Below are 18,285 nucleotides of genomic sequence, written 5' to 3' on the forward strand. Positions count from 1 at the left end.
AACTAAGGGAAAAGGGTAAGTATAAGTAGCCTCCAAACTAATGCGATTTGCTCCTGTCACTTCCACACCCCCAAAAGGTAAGTGTATGGGGTGATTGGCATGACAGGAGCCAATGGGAGCCTTTTTGCAATTTAGGCTCCCACTGTCTCTTTAAGAGCGCGCCCGAGACTCGCGGCGCGCTCTTAGCTTCAGGCGGGACACGTGACCGCATCTCGCGGTCACTGCCCGTCTTCCTGTTAGGGGAGTCGGATGAGCCGCGCGCGGCTCGAGGCAGCCGCAGGACCACGCACGGCTTGAAGAGAGGACCGCGGCCGGCCCCCGGATAAGGTAAGTAACGCTACAAATAAGAGTTCTCAGTGAGGATAGTCTTAGTTACAATTACACAGGGTTCCTTCTATAATGGGCTGCTGCAACCTCCATGTTAAAAGAAGGCTTGTGGTGAGTTGTGTGAGGTTGGGCATAGTGGAAGCCAATATACCCTTGATTAGGGCATCGAGCCTCCCTCTTTGCAAATGGCATTGCACAGCCTAAAGTGCATTTCTGTGAAGCAGGATGTGTGCACTGAGCCACAGCACACAAATCCCACTGCCTGACACAGTGCAGATCAGTTTTACTATGCACACTGCCACCAAGATAAAGGAGAATCCAGTGGCTACATGCTTGAACTTGCTGCCCCCCCCCCCCCCCACCGAACCACAAAGTAATCAGTAAGCTGACCCTGGAGAAATTGTAAAGGGAAGGGAGATGTGCTCTTGTCTTGCTATTTAAAAGTATAAGGAGCAAGTTGTAGATCTGGGGGCTGTAGGTAGAGCTAGAACTATTAACAGAGGGAGTATAAGTCATAAACACACATGATATCACATACAAAAACACTCACAAACACATGCTGACATTGTACACATGCATAACAACTGACATTCACTGACAGACACACATACACTGATTTATGTTGACACTGCATACAAATATACAATGACATTATACACAGAGAAGCATTCACAATTGTTCTGTTTTCAGAAAGACACACGTACGCACACACGCACACACACCAATCTTGAAACAACTATATTATTTACTTAAAGGGACACTAGAGTCACCCAGACCACTTCAGCTCAATGAAGTGGTCTGGGTGCCAGGTCCCTCAGGTTTTAACCCTTTACATGTACACATAAGAGTTTCAGAGAAACTGCTATGTTTACATTTGGGGTTAATCCAGCCTCTAGTGGCTGTCTTCCGGTCAGAGCTGACGTTGGACGGGGAGGAGAGGTCACCAGCGCCGAGGGAGACCGGTGCTGGTTTAAGGTAAGCTGCTGAAGGGATTTTAACCCCTTCAGCACCAGGGAAGGGGGACCATGAGGGTGGGGGCACCATGAAGGGGTCTATAGTGTCAGGAAACACTGACACTATAGTGAACCTTTAAAAATCCATTTATGGCATTAACAGTCACTTTCAGATACTTTTAACTGAGATTGTCTGTGGGAGACTAACTATTTTACTCCATAAGTGGCTTTTACAGCTAGTAAAATGAAATGATGATATTCACTAATGATGAGCAGGTGGAAAGTGGAGAGAGTCATTCCTATGTTCTGAACAGGGCGCCTGAAAGCCAAAGGCTATCCCTGATTCTCAGGTATGAGAGACAGTTAATCAGAAACAATATTGATTTCTAAATAAAGCCAAAAGTGAGAATGCCTGTTCTTTTTCTTAGGAATGCTCTGGTTAATGGAATCCTTCCAAATTCAGCATCATACCTCTTTATCCAGAGAGAACATAGCCGCAAATCATAATTAGTCTTTGAACATTGAAAAAAAATACTCTCTAAAAGCTATTCAAGCACCCAGATATTAAAGTTTATGCCACACAGTAGAGCTTCAAAACCTATTTATCATACAAATATTATCAAAGTACAAGAGGCGTAATCTCCGATTACAACAGAGCTTATCTCCATTGCATGGCTGATCATTACTGCCTTTCATAAAGTAACCATTGAAGGGCCCATAGTTAATATTGAATAGCTGCATTCTGTAAGCTCTTCTCTGTGACTGATTGCAGATGGGGAGGTGAAAAGATGTCAGCCCTTCATTCATTATACTAGCAGCAAGGTCCCACTTGCACAAAACAGCATCTGTTATCACTTGGGCATTCAGATTTCTTACTTTGTTCCAGATTCTTTAATCCCTTCAATGTTGGAAGGGCACCTGCATAGTGCTGACTGCCCCCCCTCCCCTCCCCATAATGGCTTTAATATTCAGTCTATGTATCTTGGACACAGCTAAACAAGAGTGTGAAAACATTCCAGAAAATCTAAGGTATTATATTCTAAACAGCACCTTTTGGCAAAGGAAGATATACAGCTATAAAACCAAACACGGGTATTTAAGATAATAAAAAATTGTAACAAGGGAGGTTGATATAGTTTATATTTCATACTAGCTTTGCCAATAGCCCAATATGTGGCCTGCAAAGGATGACATTAAAAATCCTCAATTTTCCCTCACAACATGATTTACAGCGAGGGTTAATTATAGCCAGCTGGTAAGCATGCATTTGCTCACTAGCCCATTCCCCTACAGTTAATATTTGAATAGGATTTATTCCCTCAAGCATAATTATTATAAACAGATTTTGCATTAACTGACTCTCACGACAACGCACCATATTGTAAAGGAACAGTATAATTCCTGAAACGTCAACTGGTTAACATGTCTTGATTGAGAACCATCCATACATGATAAATAGCATAGGATATGCTTATTCTGATTAAAGTCTCATAATGTGCAGTAGTGGCAAATTTCCAAAGCACCAGATGGATAACCTGCTTATGCGTAAATCTTGTAAGGTTTGGGGTGAGGGGAGCGGGGGGTGGGGACACCATACTTTGACAGTCCACAGAAGAAAGCATTCATAAAATGATTATGGTGATGTAATTGCTGTGTGTTAATATTGACCTACGTTATTATTATTATTATTATTATTATTATTATTATTATTATTATTAGTATTTATATAGCCCCAACTTATTCCACAACTTATTCCACAGCGCTTTACAATATTACGGAAGGGATGAATTTAACAATAAGAGGGAGAATTACAAAATGATACAGGAACAATAGGTAGATGAGGACACTGCTTAGATGAGCTTACAGTCTAGAGGAGTGAAGTTTAAAGAGACTGCTCTCTTTATACTTCCTCTTTGTATAAACAAACAAGGTGGGAAAATAACAGAACTGGAGAATGGAGTAGGGCTCTTTAGGAGAGAGCCAGAGACAGATGTGTGACATATAAGTTACTCTGTGAGGACATAAGCATTTCTAAATAGATAGGTTGTGAGGGATTTCTTAAATAATTGAAGACTAGGGAAGAGTCTGATGGGGTAGGCAGGCTGGTCCAAAGGAAAGGAGTCGTTCCGTGAAAAATTCAGTAAGTGTGAGTTAGCAGTGAGGGTGTGAGTAGCGGACAGGAGGCTAGTAGTCCAACATTGTGTGCATCGGCCCCTACTTAACACCAGATACGGCTAAGGTGCTAGCCCATGCCACTGTCTTCTCTCACCTTGACTACTGCAATCCGCTTCTCAGTGGTCTTACGTGCTCCCAACTTGCCCCATTGCAGTCTATAATGAATAAGACAGCGAGGCTCATCTTCCTGTCCACCCACCCCTCCCACGCCTCACCCCTCTGTCAGTCCCTGCATTGGCTTCCCGTAAGATATAGGGCTCAATATACAATTCTGGTTCTTGCTTTCAAATTTCTACATAATGCTACCTATCTATCCTCCCTAATGCACAAGTATGTCCCGTCTAGGCCCTTACGCTCTGCCGAAGACCTGCGTCTATCCTCTGTTTGTACTCCCACCTCTGATGCTCGCCTTCAAGACTTCTCTAGGGCTACACCGTTCCTTTGGAACTCCCTTACCTTTTCCTTTTCCGTTAGATTCTCACCCAGTATCTTCTCCTTCAAAAAAAATAATTTAAAAAACGCACTTTTTCACAAAAGCATATCAATTAAACTGTTAATGGCTCCAAAAAAACCAAAAAACTTTATTGAGTACTATTCTATCAATCTACTTCCCTAATACTTCCCTTACCTTTTGTGTAACTTTACCCCACTCTGTCTAGCATGTGAGCTCATTGAGCAGGGCCCTAAACCCCTCTGTTCCTGTGAGTCCAACTTGTCTGGTTACAATTACATGCCTGTTAGTCCACCCCCTGTAAAGCACTGCGGAATTTGTTGGCGCTATATAAATAATAACATAATAATAATAATAATAATAATAATAATAATAATAATAACATAATAATAACAGCAAAAAAAATGTTTTTATTTATTTTATTTGTATAAACCTGTGTTGTGTTTGCCATTGTTTGGTATCCATGAGAATAGAGTATTTTTGTGTATTTGTTGAACACAAGATCAAAGGTTTAAACAATAAAGGCAATTTTTTACAGCATTTTTTGCTCATATTTACCACGGGTACTAATATTAGTGGAGGGCACTGTGAGCTACAACTTATGCACAACTCGCGACTGCAATCATTTTGATGGCATTAACAATACGAATAATATGAAACAAAAGGCCCAATCAGTGTACAGCAAAATGTATATCTGATATAAATATTATGTATATATTTTGCAGTATACTAATAGGAGCATTTTCCTGCCATTTGGTTCACAGACCAAGTGTGAAAAAGCAATCAATATCAAAAAAGAGGAGGAGCAGTAAAAAAAATCTATATGTATGTATTTTACATTTATTAAATACAATATATACATTATATTTTTTTTTTTACTGTTTCTCTTTTATGGTGCCATGGGCAGAATTCCAAATTCCAAATCAAATGAAGATGCTCTTTTTTGTACCAGATTGCGTGGAGCGCTTAAGCGCTCCACTGAATCTGGTACAAAAAAAAAATCTGTCTTTTATGTGATTTTTGGAGAATTGCACATTACAGTTTGGTAGCGGCTAAGAGATTAATTATTTTGCAAAGTCAATCAATATAACACTTGCCCTTTAACAAGCGCTCATATACATCAACTGTGTTTTCAAATGAAGATGCTCATCCACTGTGAAATTCATTTGGAATGCGATACAGCTATATTTAAGCTCAGAGTTCGGGATTTCATATGATGATCTAGTTCTTCCAAATATGGACGAATTGCAGTTCATATCAAAATATCTAAATCTATCTATATATCTAACAACTATCTTTATTGATTTAGTATTTTTAGAATGTTTCACACAGGAGCTGTTAGTCACAGTTAATTACCAGACACAGTTAGTTGAGAGCCCAAAGTAAAAAATAATAATGGTAAGTAGGCAGGTAAGAGCTTTCTCAAAACAAATTAAAATATGTAAATACCATTGTAGAAAAAAAAACAGAAAAAATATGAATTCATCCAAAATCTAAGGAATGCACTTAGACAACCCCTATATTCATTGTAAAAAATAGAAACTGTTTGAAATATGCCAAGATAAACTATATAAACAGAGCTCATGGTGTTATCTTCTATTCGTGTAGTCAAAACCTGTGTGGGTTTTTTTTACCGTATGTGTGTTTTGGGATTTTTAACTACATTTTACAAACTGGCATGGAATTTTTTTTTTTTTTTGTCCTTACGATAGTTGCATTCAGATATTTTCCATTTGTTTTCATACTTTTTAATAGGTCACAACGTCAACTATTTGAGTAAATTCTTAGATATTTGGGATAAAATGGTGGGAAGCAGGAGAAGTATTAATAATCTCCATGTGCTTCCTTTGAATGCAACTGTTGCAATATTGATCAAATGACAGCATTTTGAGAAAGAAACTTTAGCCCAAGCATGACCCCTGTTTGTACATAACCCAACATTGATAGCATTTGAAACTGTGGTAATCGGAACAGTAGGATACTTAATGCTATATGTTTTATTTAGTAATTACAGTTACAGTATGTAATAATTGTATAGTATATGTTAATTATAGCATACAATATTTTTTATAATTTTTAGGTTACCATGACTTATTTCTTATAAAATAGTTAATATTTTTTTTTCTATATGTTACATCAAAATACATTTCTTTTTCCATTGATGTGTTCAAGAATTTCCTGTAAAGTGGATCTGTTGGCTGTATTTTATTACAAAAAAAATGTTTAAAACTATTAGCAAAACCATATAATGGTCATCTAAACTAGCTATATTAGATTTACCTGTAATTGATATTCATGGATATCAATGCACTTCTATTTAGATATCAGGTTGTGCCAAAACTCCACATGTGACAAATCCCCTTTATACTACAGCGCTTTGAACTTACAACACAACATATACTTTATTAGTAAGAACTTTAAGTAATCGACTTGCACGATAAAACCGGTCATGTTAAACACTGGGTTCTGCCGTAGTGCAGTAGTTATAACTCCCATGCAGCAAACATTTAGAACATTTCTAAAGGTTAACAAGACAATCACATTTCACAATCTCAAGACATAATTTCTTTTTTTTTGTGTGTGTGTGTTTTTTTTTTTTTTCATTCACATGTGCAGAAATGTCACCAGTGTAAGTAAGTTAGTATGTTCGGATCTTTAGATCCTTTTCTGGAGTTCAGTGTATTTAGAGGATTAAAGAACAAGAAAGTCAACCCCCAAAATTTTCGCAAATTTTCAACACCAAGACAAATGTTGTTTCAATGATTCCTTGCACTTGAAACATCTATAGCTTTGTCCTAACGTTAGACCTTTACACAGAAAGAACACATTTTATTTTAGTCAGTACAAAGTAGATTAGGTCAGTACAAAAAGCGGCCTACACATTTTTTTTTTTGTTGCTGATGCATTCTGTGAGAATAGCTGCTACATTCTTGAATTCCTTGCTTTTTATTGAAAAGGAAATAGACAGATGCTTTAATACGAACTATAAAAGCTGAACAAATGAGATTCCGTCAAGATATGCTTGAATGATAAAATGGAAAATAATATACAATAGATGGATAATAAAAGAATAGCAAAAAGAAACAAACTTCTTGAAAATTACAAAATAATAATAATAATAATTATAATAATCCAGCACATGTCTTTAACTCTTTAGATCCATTTAATTTGTATACTTAGCTTACAATGGATAAGTATGCAAGATGACAATAGTCCTCCTGACATTAAGTACAACTTTCTTTTCTTCCATTTCTTTCTCTCTTTTTTAGAGAAAAAACCTCTTCATGAAATAAAACCACAAAGTAAGTCAATTTTCTTTTGTCAAAATATTCTTTTTCAATTGTTAGTCACCATAGATACATTAAATTATGCAGAAATCCCACCATAAAGTCACAGTGATTGACAAACAGTGAGTAGTGAATTCAAAAGAATTCATCTATGGGGTTTTAAACATCACCAAATGACGGGAAGCTCTGCAGTATCAAAGAGACATGTCAATCTTTTTAAACGTATCACATTAGTCTGTTTGTGTGTTTGGGTCTGTGTGTCTGTGTGTCTGTGTGTCTGTATGCACGACAGAAAATGGGATTGTTATGGTACTTTTTGAAAGTAAACCAAAATGTTTAAAGTCTATCTGTTCCTGTCCAAATCAATAAAATTAAATTGCGTATATACGCTGAAGTAATTAAGTCTGACACACGAGGTTCAGGTTAAAATAACTTCGAGAAAGTTTATTGGCAAGTGCAGTAAAAGCGGGCGCGCAGGCCCTTTTAAGAGGCATTTTGCGTCATCATTGATTATTAGAATATCAGCAAATAAACATCATCAATTGGATTAATTGTTAAGTGACGGAGTTAGTGTCTTACCTATTGGTTAGTAAAATTAAGAGGTTAGTCCCGTGCCCACCCATCAGAGGTGGGATTATTCTGGACACGGGTGGGGGACAAGGGGGTCCTAAGCGTCATTTTACACGGTCAGTGATATCAGGCTTTATGTCCAGGTGCAAGGTCTCTTATGAATAGAACATTTCATTACTACTGTGTTCTGTGGCCTTCAAACTATACTATCTTACAAACTCTTAAGGAGTAGCCAGCAAGTCTTAAGGAGTAGCCAGCACCTCCTGGTACTTGTCCTTGAAGGAAACACGGTCTTTGTCTACTGTATTAATTGGGTTGAGAAGTTCAGTCACGTAATGTAGTTTTAAAATGAACAAGTTAAGTCATGAGGACAAAATGGAGGATTGAAGAAGTCAGGTTAGGAGGACAAAATGGAGGACGAAGTCACAGTATAAAGTTAAAATGGAGTTAGTACAATAATTCAATACAAGTACAATAAAGATTTTTAATAATTCCACATCAGTCCCCCCTATGAAATGTTAGATTCTAAGAGATAAAACTTTATTATGTTAGTATCAGAAGACGTGTTAACCCAAAGGCACAGAAACCCCGTGGCCGCTAGCTAGATGTTAATGCAAAGTGCAAGGCTGTCCCTAGATCTGACCCTAATAGGCTAACCATCCGTCAGTATGGCTCTCGAACGCTTCACACCCAAGGGTATCCCATGGCAGCTAACCCACCACTTCTCCACATGGGGCCTTTACCATTCACTGACAGATGCTGTCCCTAATCTAGTCCCTTCCTAGAATTCCTGCACTTTATCGACAAAAGGGAATGTTTGCAGCGGCAGACAGGGTGAGTTGATGTCTTGAGATTCTTGGTCATCAACTTCGAGATGGGTAAAAGCGGGTGCCGCTTGGTCAACAGTCTTCATGAGGGATTTTCTCAGACATGGGAGGACACAACAAAAGAGAAGAGCAAAAATAAAGAGAAAAATTAGTATAGCCATACCAATCTGCATTAAAGCCTTTTGCCATCCTGTCATCCAACCAAACCATCTTTCCCAGGGATCTTTTATCCCAGAATTCCTTTTTAACTCTTCAGACAAGTCATTTAATTTTTCTATAGCTAGTGTGACTTTACCATTAGGGCCTGTGTTTTCTGGGATGTAGGTACAACATGTCATGGTGTCGGGCAAAATCTTACAAACCCCTCCTTTTTCGGCTAAGATCATATCTAGGGCCATCCTATTCTGAAAAGTCATTTGGGATGTGGCCTGTAACTGTTCGGCCAATCCCTGGAGGGCGTCTCTGGTGTAATTGACAAAACGCTGTTGATTATAATAAATGTAATTTATCCAATTTAGATTCTTGTTTGCGGTAACTATGGTAAAAATTGATTCAAATCCTGCAGCAACTTCATCCCTAGCTTTAAACTCATTGGGCACCCCCCTGGGCACTCCAATGGCATCAATATATACATGAGGATCAAAACTTCCCTTCACTGGGGCGTCACGTTTAACCTTAGTGTGGCTGAACTCATGGGTGTTGAGGTGTGTGTCAGAAATAATATGTATAGGCATAATGGCCTTAGTCAAAGTACACTCTCCCCACCATTCTGTGTCCATTCTGGATCTTAGCTGTAAATCCCCACACAACCAATAAATGTCTCCTAGTGACCTAGTGTGATGTTGCAGCAAACGTACAGGGACAGTTCTGTATGTAGCACAATAGCCTTTGGAAAAGTTACCTACAAATTTACCAATACCATCGTACATGGCATAGCAAGTGTAATTACCTTTATATACGGTAATACCATCAGGGGGTTTGACGTCTTTGGCTAGAAGAGGATACTCCTTTGTCCATGCAATACATATGGACCTGTTAAAATTATAGTGATAGGCAAAAAGGCTTAAAACACATTCTTCTATATCTACGGGTAGGATTAAAGGTACGGTACCCAGGTGAGGCCGGGCACCTCCACACACATAACATGCGGTTCTATTATGTTTATTAGCATTATATTTCATCCATTCTAACCATAAATTTACATCATTAAAACCTGTTTCAGCGGCCATGGTATCTTCAAAAGTGGGGTTAGCAATGGCCATCATGTCCTGAAAGGTCTGGATATGGGGTTTTAATGGGTTAGGGACCATATGGGTGGCCCCTTGCCACTCAGAAGAGTTGCACATATCTTTGAGGTAGAAATGCCCTAATTTCTGGTAGGAACCCTTTTTCCAGTACATTCCCATCACATACTGGTCTGCATCTGTTGGGCTTGGGCGCTCAATGTTAAGGATTAATTTCATTGGTGTGCTCCCCCCAGGCTTTCTCAAAGTCATTCTCTGGAGAAGCGATCTACCATGATCATCTACTTTAGCTACGGCACTTTTTGGTTTGTAACCCCAGGCAGGCCCGGCATTCCATCCCGCCGCCCCCCAGTGATCACAATTGTGCCCCCATTGTTTGTCAACTACACAAACATATGGGTCTTTCGAATGAGGGATATCTCTATAGATGCTCTGGATTTGTGGTGTGGGAAATGGGCATTCTACAATATCACAGTAGTCAAAGGTATAAGTAGCCACCCGGGTGCATGATGAATTATACCAGAAGGTGTACCCACTAATGTCTTTGGTAATGGCTACTTGCTGGGCCTTCATAAGGCTAATTAAGGAGAAGATGTACCAGAGATACATGTTTGTGCGATATTCGCTTCCTCTGGGGCAGGAGATTTCTTGCAGTGGGAAGCGTGGATCCAATTTGGCCTACCGGCCAATTTGACGGAGGTTGCGGTAATCAGGAGAACTTGGAATGGACCGTCAAATCTTGGTTCCAGGGTATTTTTCCGCACAAACTTCTTGACCAGGACCCAATCTCCGGGAAGTAGGTTATGGGAACCTGTATCCAATTCGGGATCTGGAATTGAAGAGAAAACTTGGGCATGTATTTTGTTTAGGACATTTGCAAGTTCAGTTACATAGTCTACTAAAACATCTGATTGGAGTTGCAACTGCTGCGGATAGTAACAACCTAGTCTGGGTGCTGTCCCAAATAGAACCTCATATGGGGACAGTGAATGCTTCCCTCTAGGTGTGTGCCTAACACTAAATAGAGCTATTGGTAGGCTTTCTGGCCAGGGCATCTTTGTTTCTTGTGACATTTTTAACATTCTAGTTTTTAGGGTGCCATTCATGCGCTCCACTTTACCACTACTTTGTGGGTGGTAAGGGGTGTGGAAGGCTAGAGTCACCCCTAGAGCAGTCCAAATTTCTTTAGTCACAGTTGCTGTAAAGGCTGGGCCTTGATCACTCTCAATAACTTCTGGGAGTCCGAATCTACATACAATATCTGTAAGTAGGCGCTTTGCGGTTGTTTTTGCAGTGATATTGGCCACTGGGTAGGCTTCTGGCCAGCCTGAGAACATGTCCACTATTACTAGTGCATATTCATGGGGCCCACTCTTGGGCATTTGGATGTGGTCAATTTGAATCCGCTGGAAGGGGTACATGGGCTTTGCCAGGTGTTTCGCAGGTACTTTAACTGGTTTTCCTGGATTGCATTTTGCACAAATGACACAGGCCTTGCAGAAGCTATTGATCAATGTTGTGATTCCAGGTGCTTCATAATACTTCTGTATGAGGGCGGCCATCAATTCTTTTGACAGGTGTGCAGGCCCATGTGCCCATTGGACAACTGCTGGATACAAATTTCTGGGAAGACAAAATTTGAAGTTGTTGTAATATATTCCGTCCTTTTGGACAGCTCCTTTCTTTTTCCATTTCTGGACTTCTTCAGGAGTGACTGCAGCTTGCTGTTCTTGTAAAATTCGCAAATCAGTAGGAAGAGTTTGCAGGGCAAAAATAGGGACTTCTTCTTCTTGTCCGGACACTTCTTCATCCACTTCCTGCAAATCCCTGGCCGCTAACTTAGCAGCCTGATCAGCCAAATGGTTGCCCCTTGCTTCATCTGTATCCAATTTCCCATGGGCCTTTACTTTCAAAACAGCCACTTCTTTGGGGAGTAGGAGGGCATCCATTAGCTCCTTGATTGCAGTGCTGTGTTTGACTGGTGTACCGGCGGTGGTAAGAAATCCTCTAGTCTTCCAAATTAGGCCGAAGTCATGTGCCACGCCTAGAGCATATCTTGAATCTGTATAGATGTTGGCACGTTTTCCTTCGGAAATTTTGCAGGCTGAAGTCAGAGCCTGTAATTCAGCTTCTTGTGCAGACATTGCTGGTGGTAAGGATGATGATTTAATAACTTCATCTGTTGTGGTTACGGCATATCCTGTATGATATGTTCCTCCTTCATCGGCATATCTCGATCCGTCCACAAACAGGGTAAAATCCGGATCTGGTAATGGGTTCTCATGCACAGTTGGTAAGTGCACTGTTTCCATTTTCATCTGTTCAAAACAGTCATGAGGTGTTTCTGGGTCATAGTCATTCTTTATGACTAGATCTTGGAATTCCTTCTCCAGGAAATGGCGTGGCCATGCTTCTAGAAGGTCAGTTGTTGGGTATTTGACAATACCATTTTCCTGTAGCTGTTCTTCATCCATGGTGGCCCATAGTTTTGCCATAGGCCCAAGATCATTCCATGACCTTGTCTTCAACTTGGTAACAGGAATATGTGGGATAGCAGTATCCCAATGACGGTAGAGGTAGTTAAGTTGTTGAGGTAGCTGGATCAAGACCATGCTATTGCCTTCAGAGTCACAATAGAAGTCTTGTGCAGTGAGCTTTACATCGGTCCGGTGGTAAAGCTCATCTTCATAGCAAGGTTCAGGGGTAATGTTTGGTTTGTACCACGTGGTGCAGAAGGCGTGATCTGGGCCTTCACAGAGAGGTTTTTCTCCTTCATAAAATGTCAAATGTGGATGCATGACTTTCTTAATACATCCACAGAGCAGGTGAATGTAGGTTTCATCCGTGATAAATCCATAATAGATACCCCCCTCAGGGAGTGGAAGAAGAGTGGACGGATTAAGCACCTGACATCTTTGGATGGAAATGTTGTCAGGCAAAAGAAGATGACACTGTAAGCGCAGGTGTCTGGCTGGAGACACGTGCTTGAGCTGGACTTGGTTGATGATGGCAGAGATGTCATGAGGAGCCAAAACAACCAGAGGGTGGCCAAGGACCAGGTCTGAGGTCTTCTCTATGAGTTCTCTCGCAGCAAAAACAGCCCTGAGGCAGGAAGGAGTCCCTCTGGCCACAATGTCCAGTTGACATGAGAAATATCCAATAGGCCTCTGGCGGCCTCTTAAGTCATTAGTTTGGGTGAGCACTCCTGTTGCGTGGCCCTGTCTTTCAGAGACAAACAATTTGAAAGTTTTGGAGTAGTCAGGGAGGCCCAAGGCAGGAGCAGAAGCAATGGCTCGTTTGAGAGCAGTAAAATTGTCCATAGCTTCTTTAGTTAAACAGAAAGGGTCAGACTTAAGTGCGTCATAGAGAGGTTGCATGAGCAGAGAGGCTTCTGGGATCCATGCTCTGCAGTAGGAAATGAGGCCTAGGAAGGCATGAAGAGACTTAGAAGTCCTTGGAGGCGGAATATCCAGCACAGCTCTTACCCGGTCCCGAGTAAGATGTCTGGTACCTTGAGATAGGCAGTGTCCAAGGAAAATTACTGAAGGCTGGCAGAACTGTAGCTTGATGAGCGAAGCTTTGCATCCTTGTTCTGCCAAATAACAAAGCAGACTAATTGAGCACTCTTCGGTGGTGGGTATGTCATCTCCACAGAGCAGCAAATCATCCACATACTGAAGCAGAACAACTTCTGGGTGCTCGGCTTGCCACGGGTCAAGGATGGTGGCCATGGCCTTTGCAAATTGACTTGGTGAATTTTGTGCCCCTTGGGGCATGACAGTCCAGGTATACTGTTGCATCTCATGAGTGAAAGCAAACAGATATTGGCAGGATGGGTCCAGTGGGACACTGAAAAAAGCATTTGCTAGGTCAATAACTGTGAAGAATTTTGCAGATGGTGGGACTCCAGAAAGCAGAGTATGAGGATTTGGTACAAGAGGGGTGTCCAGGACTGTAGCTTCATTAACAGCACGGAGATCCTGAACCATCCTGTACTTCTCTGGCTCACCCTTCGGAGTTTTCTTCTTCACAGGAAATAACGGGGTGTTGCATTCAGATTTACATTTGACAAGGGCACCCTTCTCCAAGAGTGCCTTAATGTGGACAGAAATTGCAGCTGACTGTGCTGGTTTTAATGGATACTGTGGTTTTCTTGGTAACTTAGCTCCTGGAATAAGCTTTACCACCACAGGGGGAACATTTAGGTGACCTATGTCCTCTGGGCCTGAGGACCATAACTTTGCGGGCACCTGTGTTTTTAATTCCTCTGGGAAATTGGACCTTAATTCTGCTGTCTCCTCACGGGGCTTTTCTAAATGCAGCATCAGAGGCAAAGAGCATAGGGCTGAAGTGTCTGATACAGACAGGGGTGTAAACATTTCTACCTGCCCATCCGGGGTAAACGTGATGGATGCTTGCAGGCGTGAGAGGACATCAGCACCTAACAGGTTAATGGGGCATGTGGAGGATACTACAAAGCGAGCGAGCAGGCTAGAACCAACTCGTAGCGGGGTTGTTAGAGGGCTATGTCTCGGCTGGCCATCCACTCCAACACAAGAGACATCAATATTTGACAGAAAAGATGGGTCTGGCAAGTCTTGTTCTCGTAGAACACTACGGGCTGCACCTGTGTCAACTAGAAATGTGGTGGGGTGGCCTTCAATGGGCAGAGTCACTGTGGCAAGTGGTCCCCCCTTATCCCCTGTAGACACTGCCATTACAGGGGTTACAGACACAGGCTTGCCAGTTTCCTATTCATCGGGTTCCTCAACTATTGGGACCCCTTTTTCGGTCTTAGTGACCGGGGCAGGTCTGGATGGCTTTCTTATCTCTCTTTTGGGTTCCGGGCAATCACTTTTAAAATGGCCTTTAGCTTTGCAATTAAAGCAGAAGCTATCCTCTGGTCTGGTGCCCCTGGGAACAGGGATACTGCGTGAAACCATAAGAGGAGCAGAGCTTGGCCTTTTGGGGGTCTGGGCAGATTCTAGGCCCCTAGCGACTAAAAGCAGGGTATCCAGGGGAACAACCTTATATTCAGGGCGGGCAGCAATAATTCCCTTGCGTATAGAGTCTTTAACGCCTTGGACAAACGCACCTGACAGCATTTGTGAATGAATTTTGTCAGTAAGATCAAACCCCAGATCTGTGAACATTTGATACAGTCTTGCATGAAACTTTTCCACTGATTCCCCTTTTTCTTGAACAACATCAGTAAGGCCAGCAGCCTGATCTGCAAGTTTGTCCTTAGCCCATTCTCTTAATTGGGTGCAAAAGGTTACCCCGGAGGGGTAATCAACATCACTGGAAAGCAGATCTGTACTGAGGTGACGGGCCATACTTGGCCAATAGGCATCCCCTGCTTTAATAGCACAAATAGATCACGCCATGCGGCGGAATAAGTCTTTTGAATTTGAACTATCCCTCGGTAAAAAGGCATAGGTTGTTTTTCTGGGTCGGGGAGCGATTTCATTAATGCGCTAGCTTGAGTGGGGTTAAAGGCAACATATTTAGAAGGGGCCTGTTCTCCCCGACCCTTGTGGCCAAAAGGGTCATCGATAGAACGGTGAGTTGGGGCTCCCGCGGCAAGCTCCGATGAGACATGGGACACCCTGTCCATCTCGTCATCATCGAATTCTATGATATTGGCTCTTTTGCGTGGTGCAGGGCCCGAATGAGGTGAAAGGATCGGTGGTTGGGAACGAGCCCCAGATGCGGGGGTGGCTAGTGAGTCATAACCTGGGGATAGGTAGTCACCGGGGATTACCGGCATCAGGGCCGAACTGGGGGCCGCCATATTGGTGGCCGGAGAAGGTGTTACATTAGGGTTAAGGGAAGAAGCGGCGGCCATGTTGGAAGAGGGCACATCCGGGGCAGACTGTGTCGGACTGGGCATGACCGGGATCTGGGGAGTGGCTTGGGGAAGGGGTAGTGGATATCCGGGATAGGGCAGAGTCGTGGGATACGGGAAGGGGTAGGGCCAGGCTGGGGAGGGGAAGGAGGTGGGGTATTGGACTGGGATGGAGATGGGAGGGGGAGGAGTCGGGGCGAGGGTGGAAGAGGTGGTTAGTTGGGCGGATGAGGAGGGGAGGGGGTCATGAACGGAGAGGGAACGTAGGGAAGGAATGGCAGATGAAATGTTAGTGGGAGGTACAGCAGGTAGCGTAGGGGTGGACGAGGATGATGGGAGTGTTAGGGACGGGGAGGGGGAAAAGAAAGATCCATCAGAATTCAGGACCGGGCAAACAGGGGAGGTGGCGGGATGAGTGTTAGGAGGATTGGGAGCGGGGAACATAGTCAGCTGGCTATCACCTACTGCTGACTGAACCTTGGGGATAGATGTCCCCTGGGCGCCACTTTGGGGCGCTGGCTGAGGGTAGACCCCAGCAACACAATTCTGATGATACACAAACAATTTCACACCCTTGTGATTTATTTCTTCCTCAACCCAACCTTCTAGCTGAATAGCCTTCGCTACTCTGTACCATGCTTCAGCAGTCTTTAATAAACCATTATCTGTAAGCTTGCCTTTCATTTCTGCCAGTAACTTACGCCAACTTTCTGGTTGCAATCTTCCACCCGTTGGTACAGTAATTTTACATACTTTTGCAATCTTTACAACACCTTTAACCATCTCCTCACCCTCTCTGTTTTCTACCAAATCACATGCTAACCAGCCCTTATTGGGCTTGCTTAAATCCTGCCCCATAATCCCTTTACCCCTATACCAGCGTCCTAGATATAGGGAGAGAGAAGGAAAACGGAACAAGAACGTCTACAATGCTCGACTGCCACCCGAGAATCGTAAAACTTTCTCAGGTGCGTCTTCCCAAAACGTAGACTAGTCACTGAATCCGCCTACCCGGGGTGGTAGACACGGATTGGAGCGAGGTGAGAAGTGTGTGACCAATCACTTCTCCTTCAAGAGGAATGGGAGTGGATAGTATAATAATATAGGAAGTACAGAAAAGATGAGAGGCAAGGAAAATCCTTAGAGACAGACACAGGAGTTCATGAGACTCCTATTAAACAAACAAGACAACAATACAGTTGAAATACAGTGCATGCATCACAATTCAAATGAAATCAACAATAATTCCTTTCCTTTACTCGTGTGCTTACTCCAAAGTCACCTCCCTCAATCCCGTAGTATCTTACTACCAACGGCCAAGGATAACAACTAACACCGGTCCGAAATCCATATGCCTCCCTCGTCACAGCAGCCCACTAATAGTGTCTGCGCTACCCTCACTCTTGTAGTGCCCCTATAAAGACCCACTTTATAAGTCCCACTACTCCGTGGTGATGAAGACAGCAATGCCTGCCCGAATTCACACACCACAAAATAAAAATTGGAATGGCTCCAGCTCAGCGCTCAAAGCTGGAGGGTACCACCACTCTGCAAGCAGAGTAACGTGCACAGAGAAGCTAGCTAGGCTATCAAAGTGGCACAAGAAGGATCCCCAGGAAACTATGAGTCTACACAATCTCCACAGATCCAACACACCTCTTTTTCCCTACAGCCCCAGCCACGAGGCTCCTAAAAGAGTTAAACAGGAAAAGATGACCCCCAGGAACACATCCACAGGTCAACCCCCCTTTTTCCTTACAACCACAGCACCGTGGTTCCTAAAAGAGGTAAAACAGGCAACAGAAGACCCCCAGGAACGAATCCACAGGTCCACCCCCCTTTATCCCAAAAGAGGTAAAATACAAACAGATAAACAGACAAACAGAAGACCCAGGCAAGTCCCCTCAGGTCCACCCCCCTTTATCCCAAAAAGAGGAAAACAGGCAAACAATTCAAACACACCCAGGCAACAGATAGACTAAAATGCAGGTAAACAAGTGAGTAACGAGGCACCGGGCAAGATATTACCTGTCTTTGATGTCCTCCCGGGAAGCAGTCACAGACACGTGGACGGGTCAATCAAAGGGGCCGGAACGTACCGGTGGCTCTGCAGAAGTCTCTACCGTGTATCTGGAGGTGATCAATCTCCCTTCCTTCCCCCTGGATTCCTCCGTCCACCCTTGTCTTCCTTAGGACGGCTCACCGGCCAGACATAGCCCGGTGCCCCACGTTGGGCGCCAAGTTGTTATGGTACTTTTTGAAAGTAAACCAAAATGTTTAAAGTCTATCTGTTCCTGTCCAAATCAATAAAATTAAATTGCGTATATACGCTGAAGTAATTAAGTCTGACACACGAGGTTCAGGTTAAAATAACTTCGAGAAAGTTTATTGGCAAGTGCAGTAAAAGCGGGCGCGCAGGCCCTTTTAAGAGGCATTTTGCGTCATCATTGATTATTAGAATATCAGCAAATAAACATCATCAATTGGATTAATTGTTAAGTGACGGAGTTAGTGTCTTACCTATTGGTTAGTAAAATTAAGAGGTTAGTCCCGTGCCCACCCATCAGAGGTGGGATTATTCTGGACACGGGTGGGGGACAAGG

The 18,285-nt window shown here is 42.7% G+C and overlaps 1 protein-coding gene across 4 annotated transcripts in view; it reads left to right on the plus strand.

Annotated features, from left to right (window-relative positions):
• Positions 1-18,285, plus strand: part of UNC5D (unc-5 netrin receptor D) — a 603,711-nt gene that overhangs the window by 401,184 nt on the left and 184,242 nt on the right. For 2 of the 4 annotated variants that reach the window (XM_063448679.1, XM_063448681.1), the window contains one exon: positions 7,176-7,208. The exons of the other annotated variants lie outside the window; for them this stretch is intronic. In XM_063448679.1, the coding sequence (XP_063304749.1) occupies positions 7,176-7,208 (33 nt within the window). The remainder of the gene's footprint in view (positions 1-7,175; positions 7,209-18,285) is intronic. 4 annotated transcript variants of the gene reach the window in all.

The sequence above is a fragment of the Pelobates fuscus genome, chromosome 3 (genome assembly GCF_036172605.1).
Source record: "Pelobates fuscus isolate aPelFus1 chromosome 3, aPelFus1.pri, whole genome shotgun sequence".
NCBI lineage: Eukaryota > Metazoa > Chordata > Amphibia > Anura > Pelobatidae > Pelobates > Pelobates fuscus.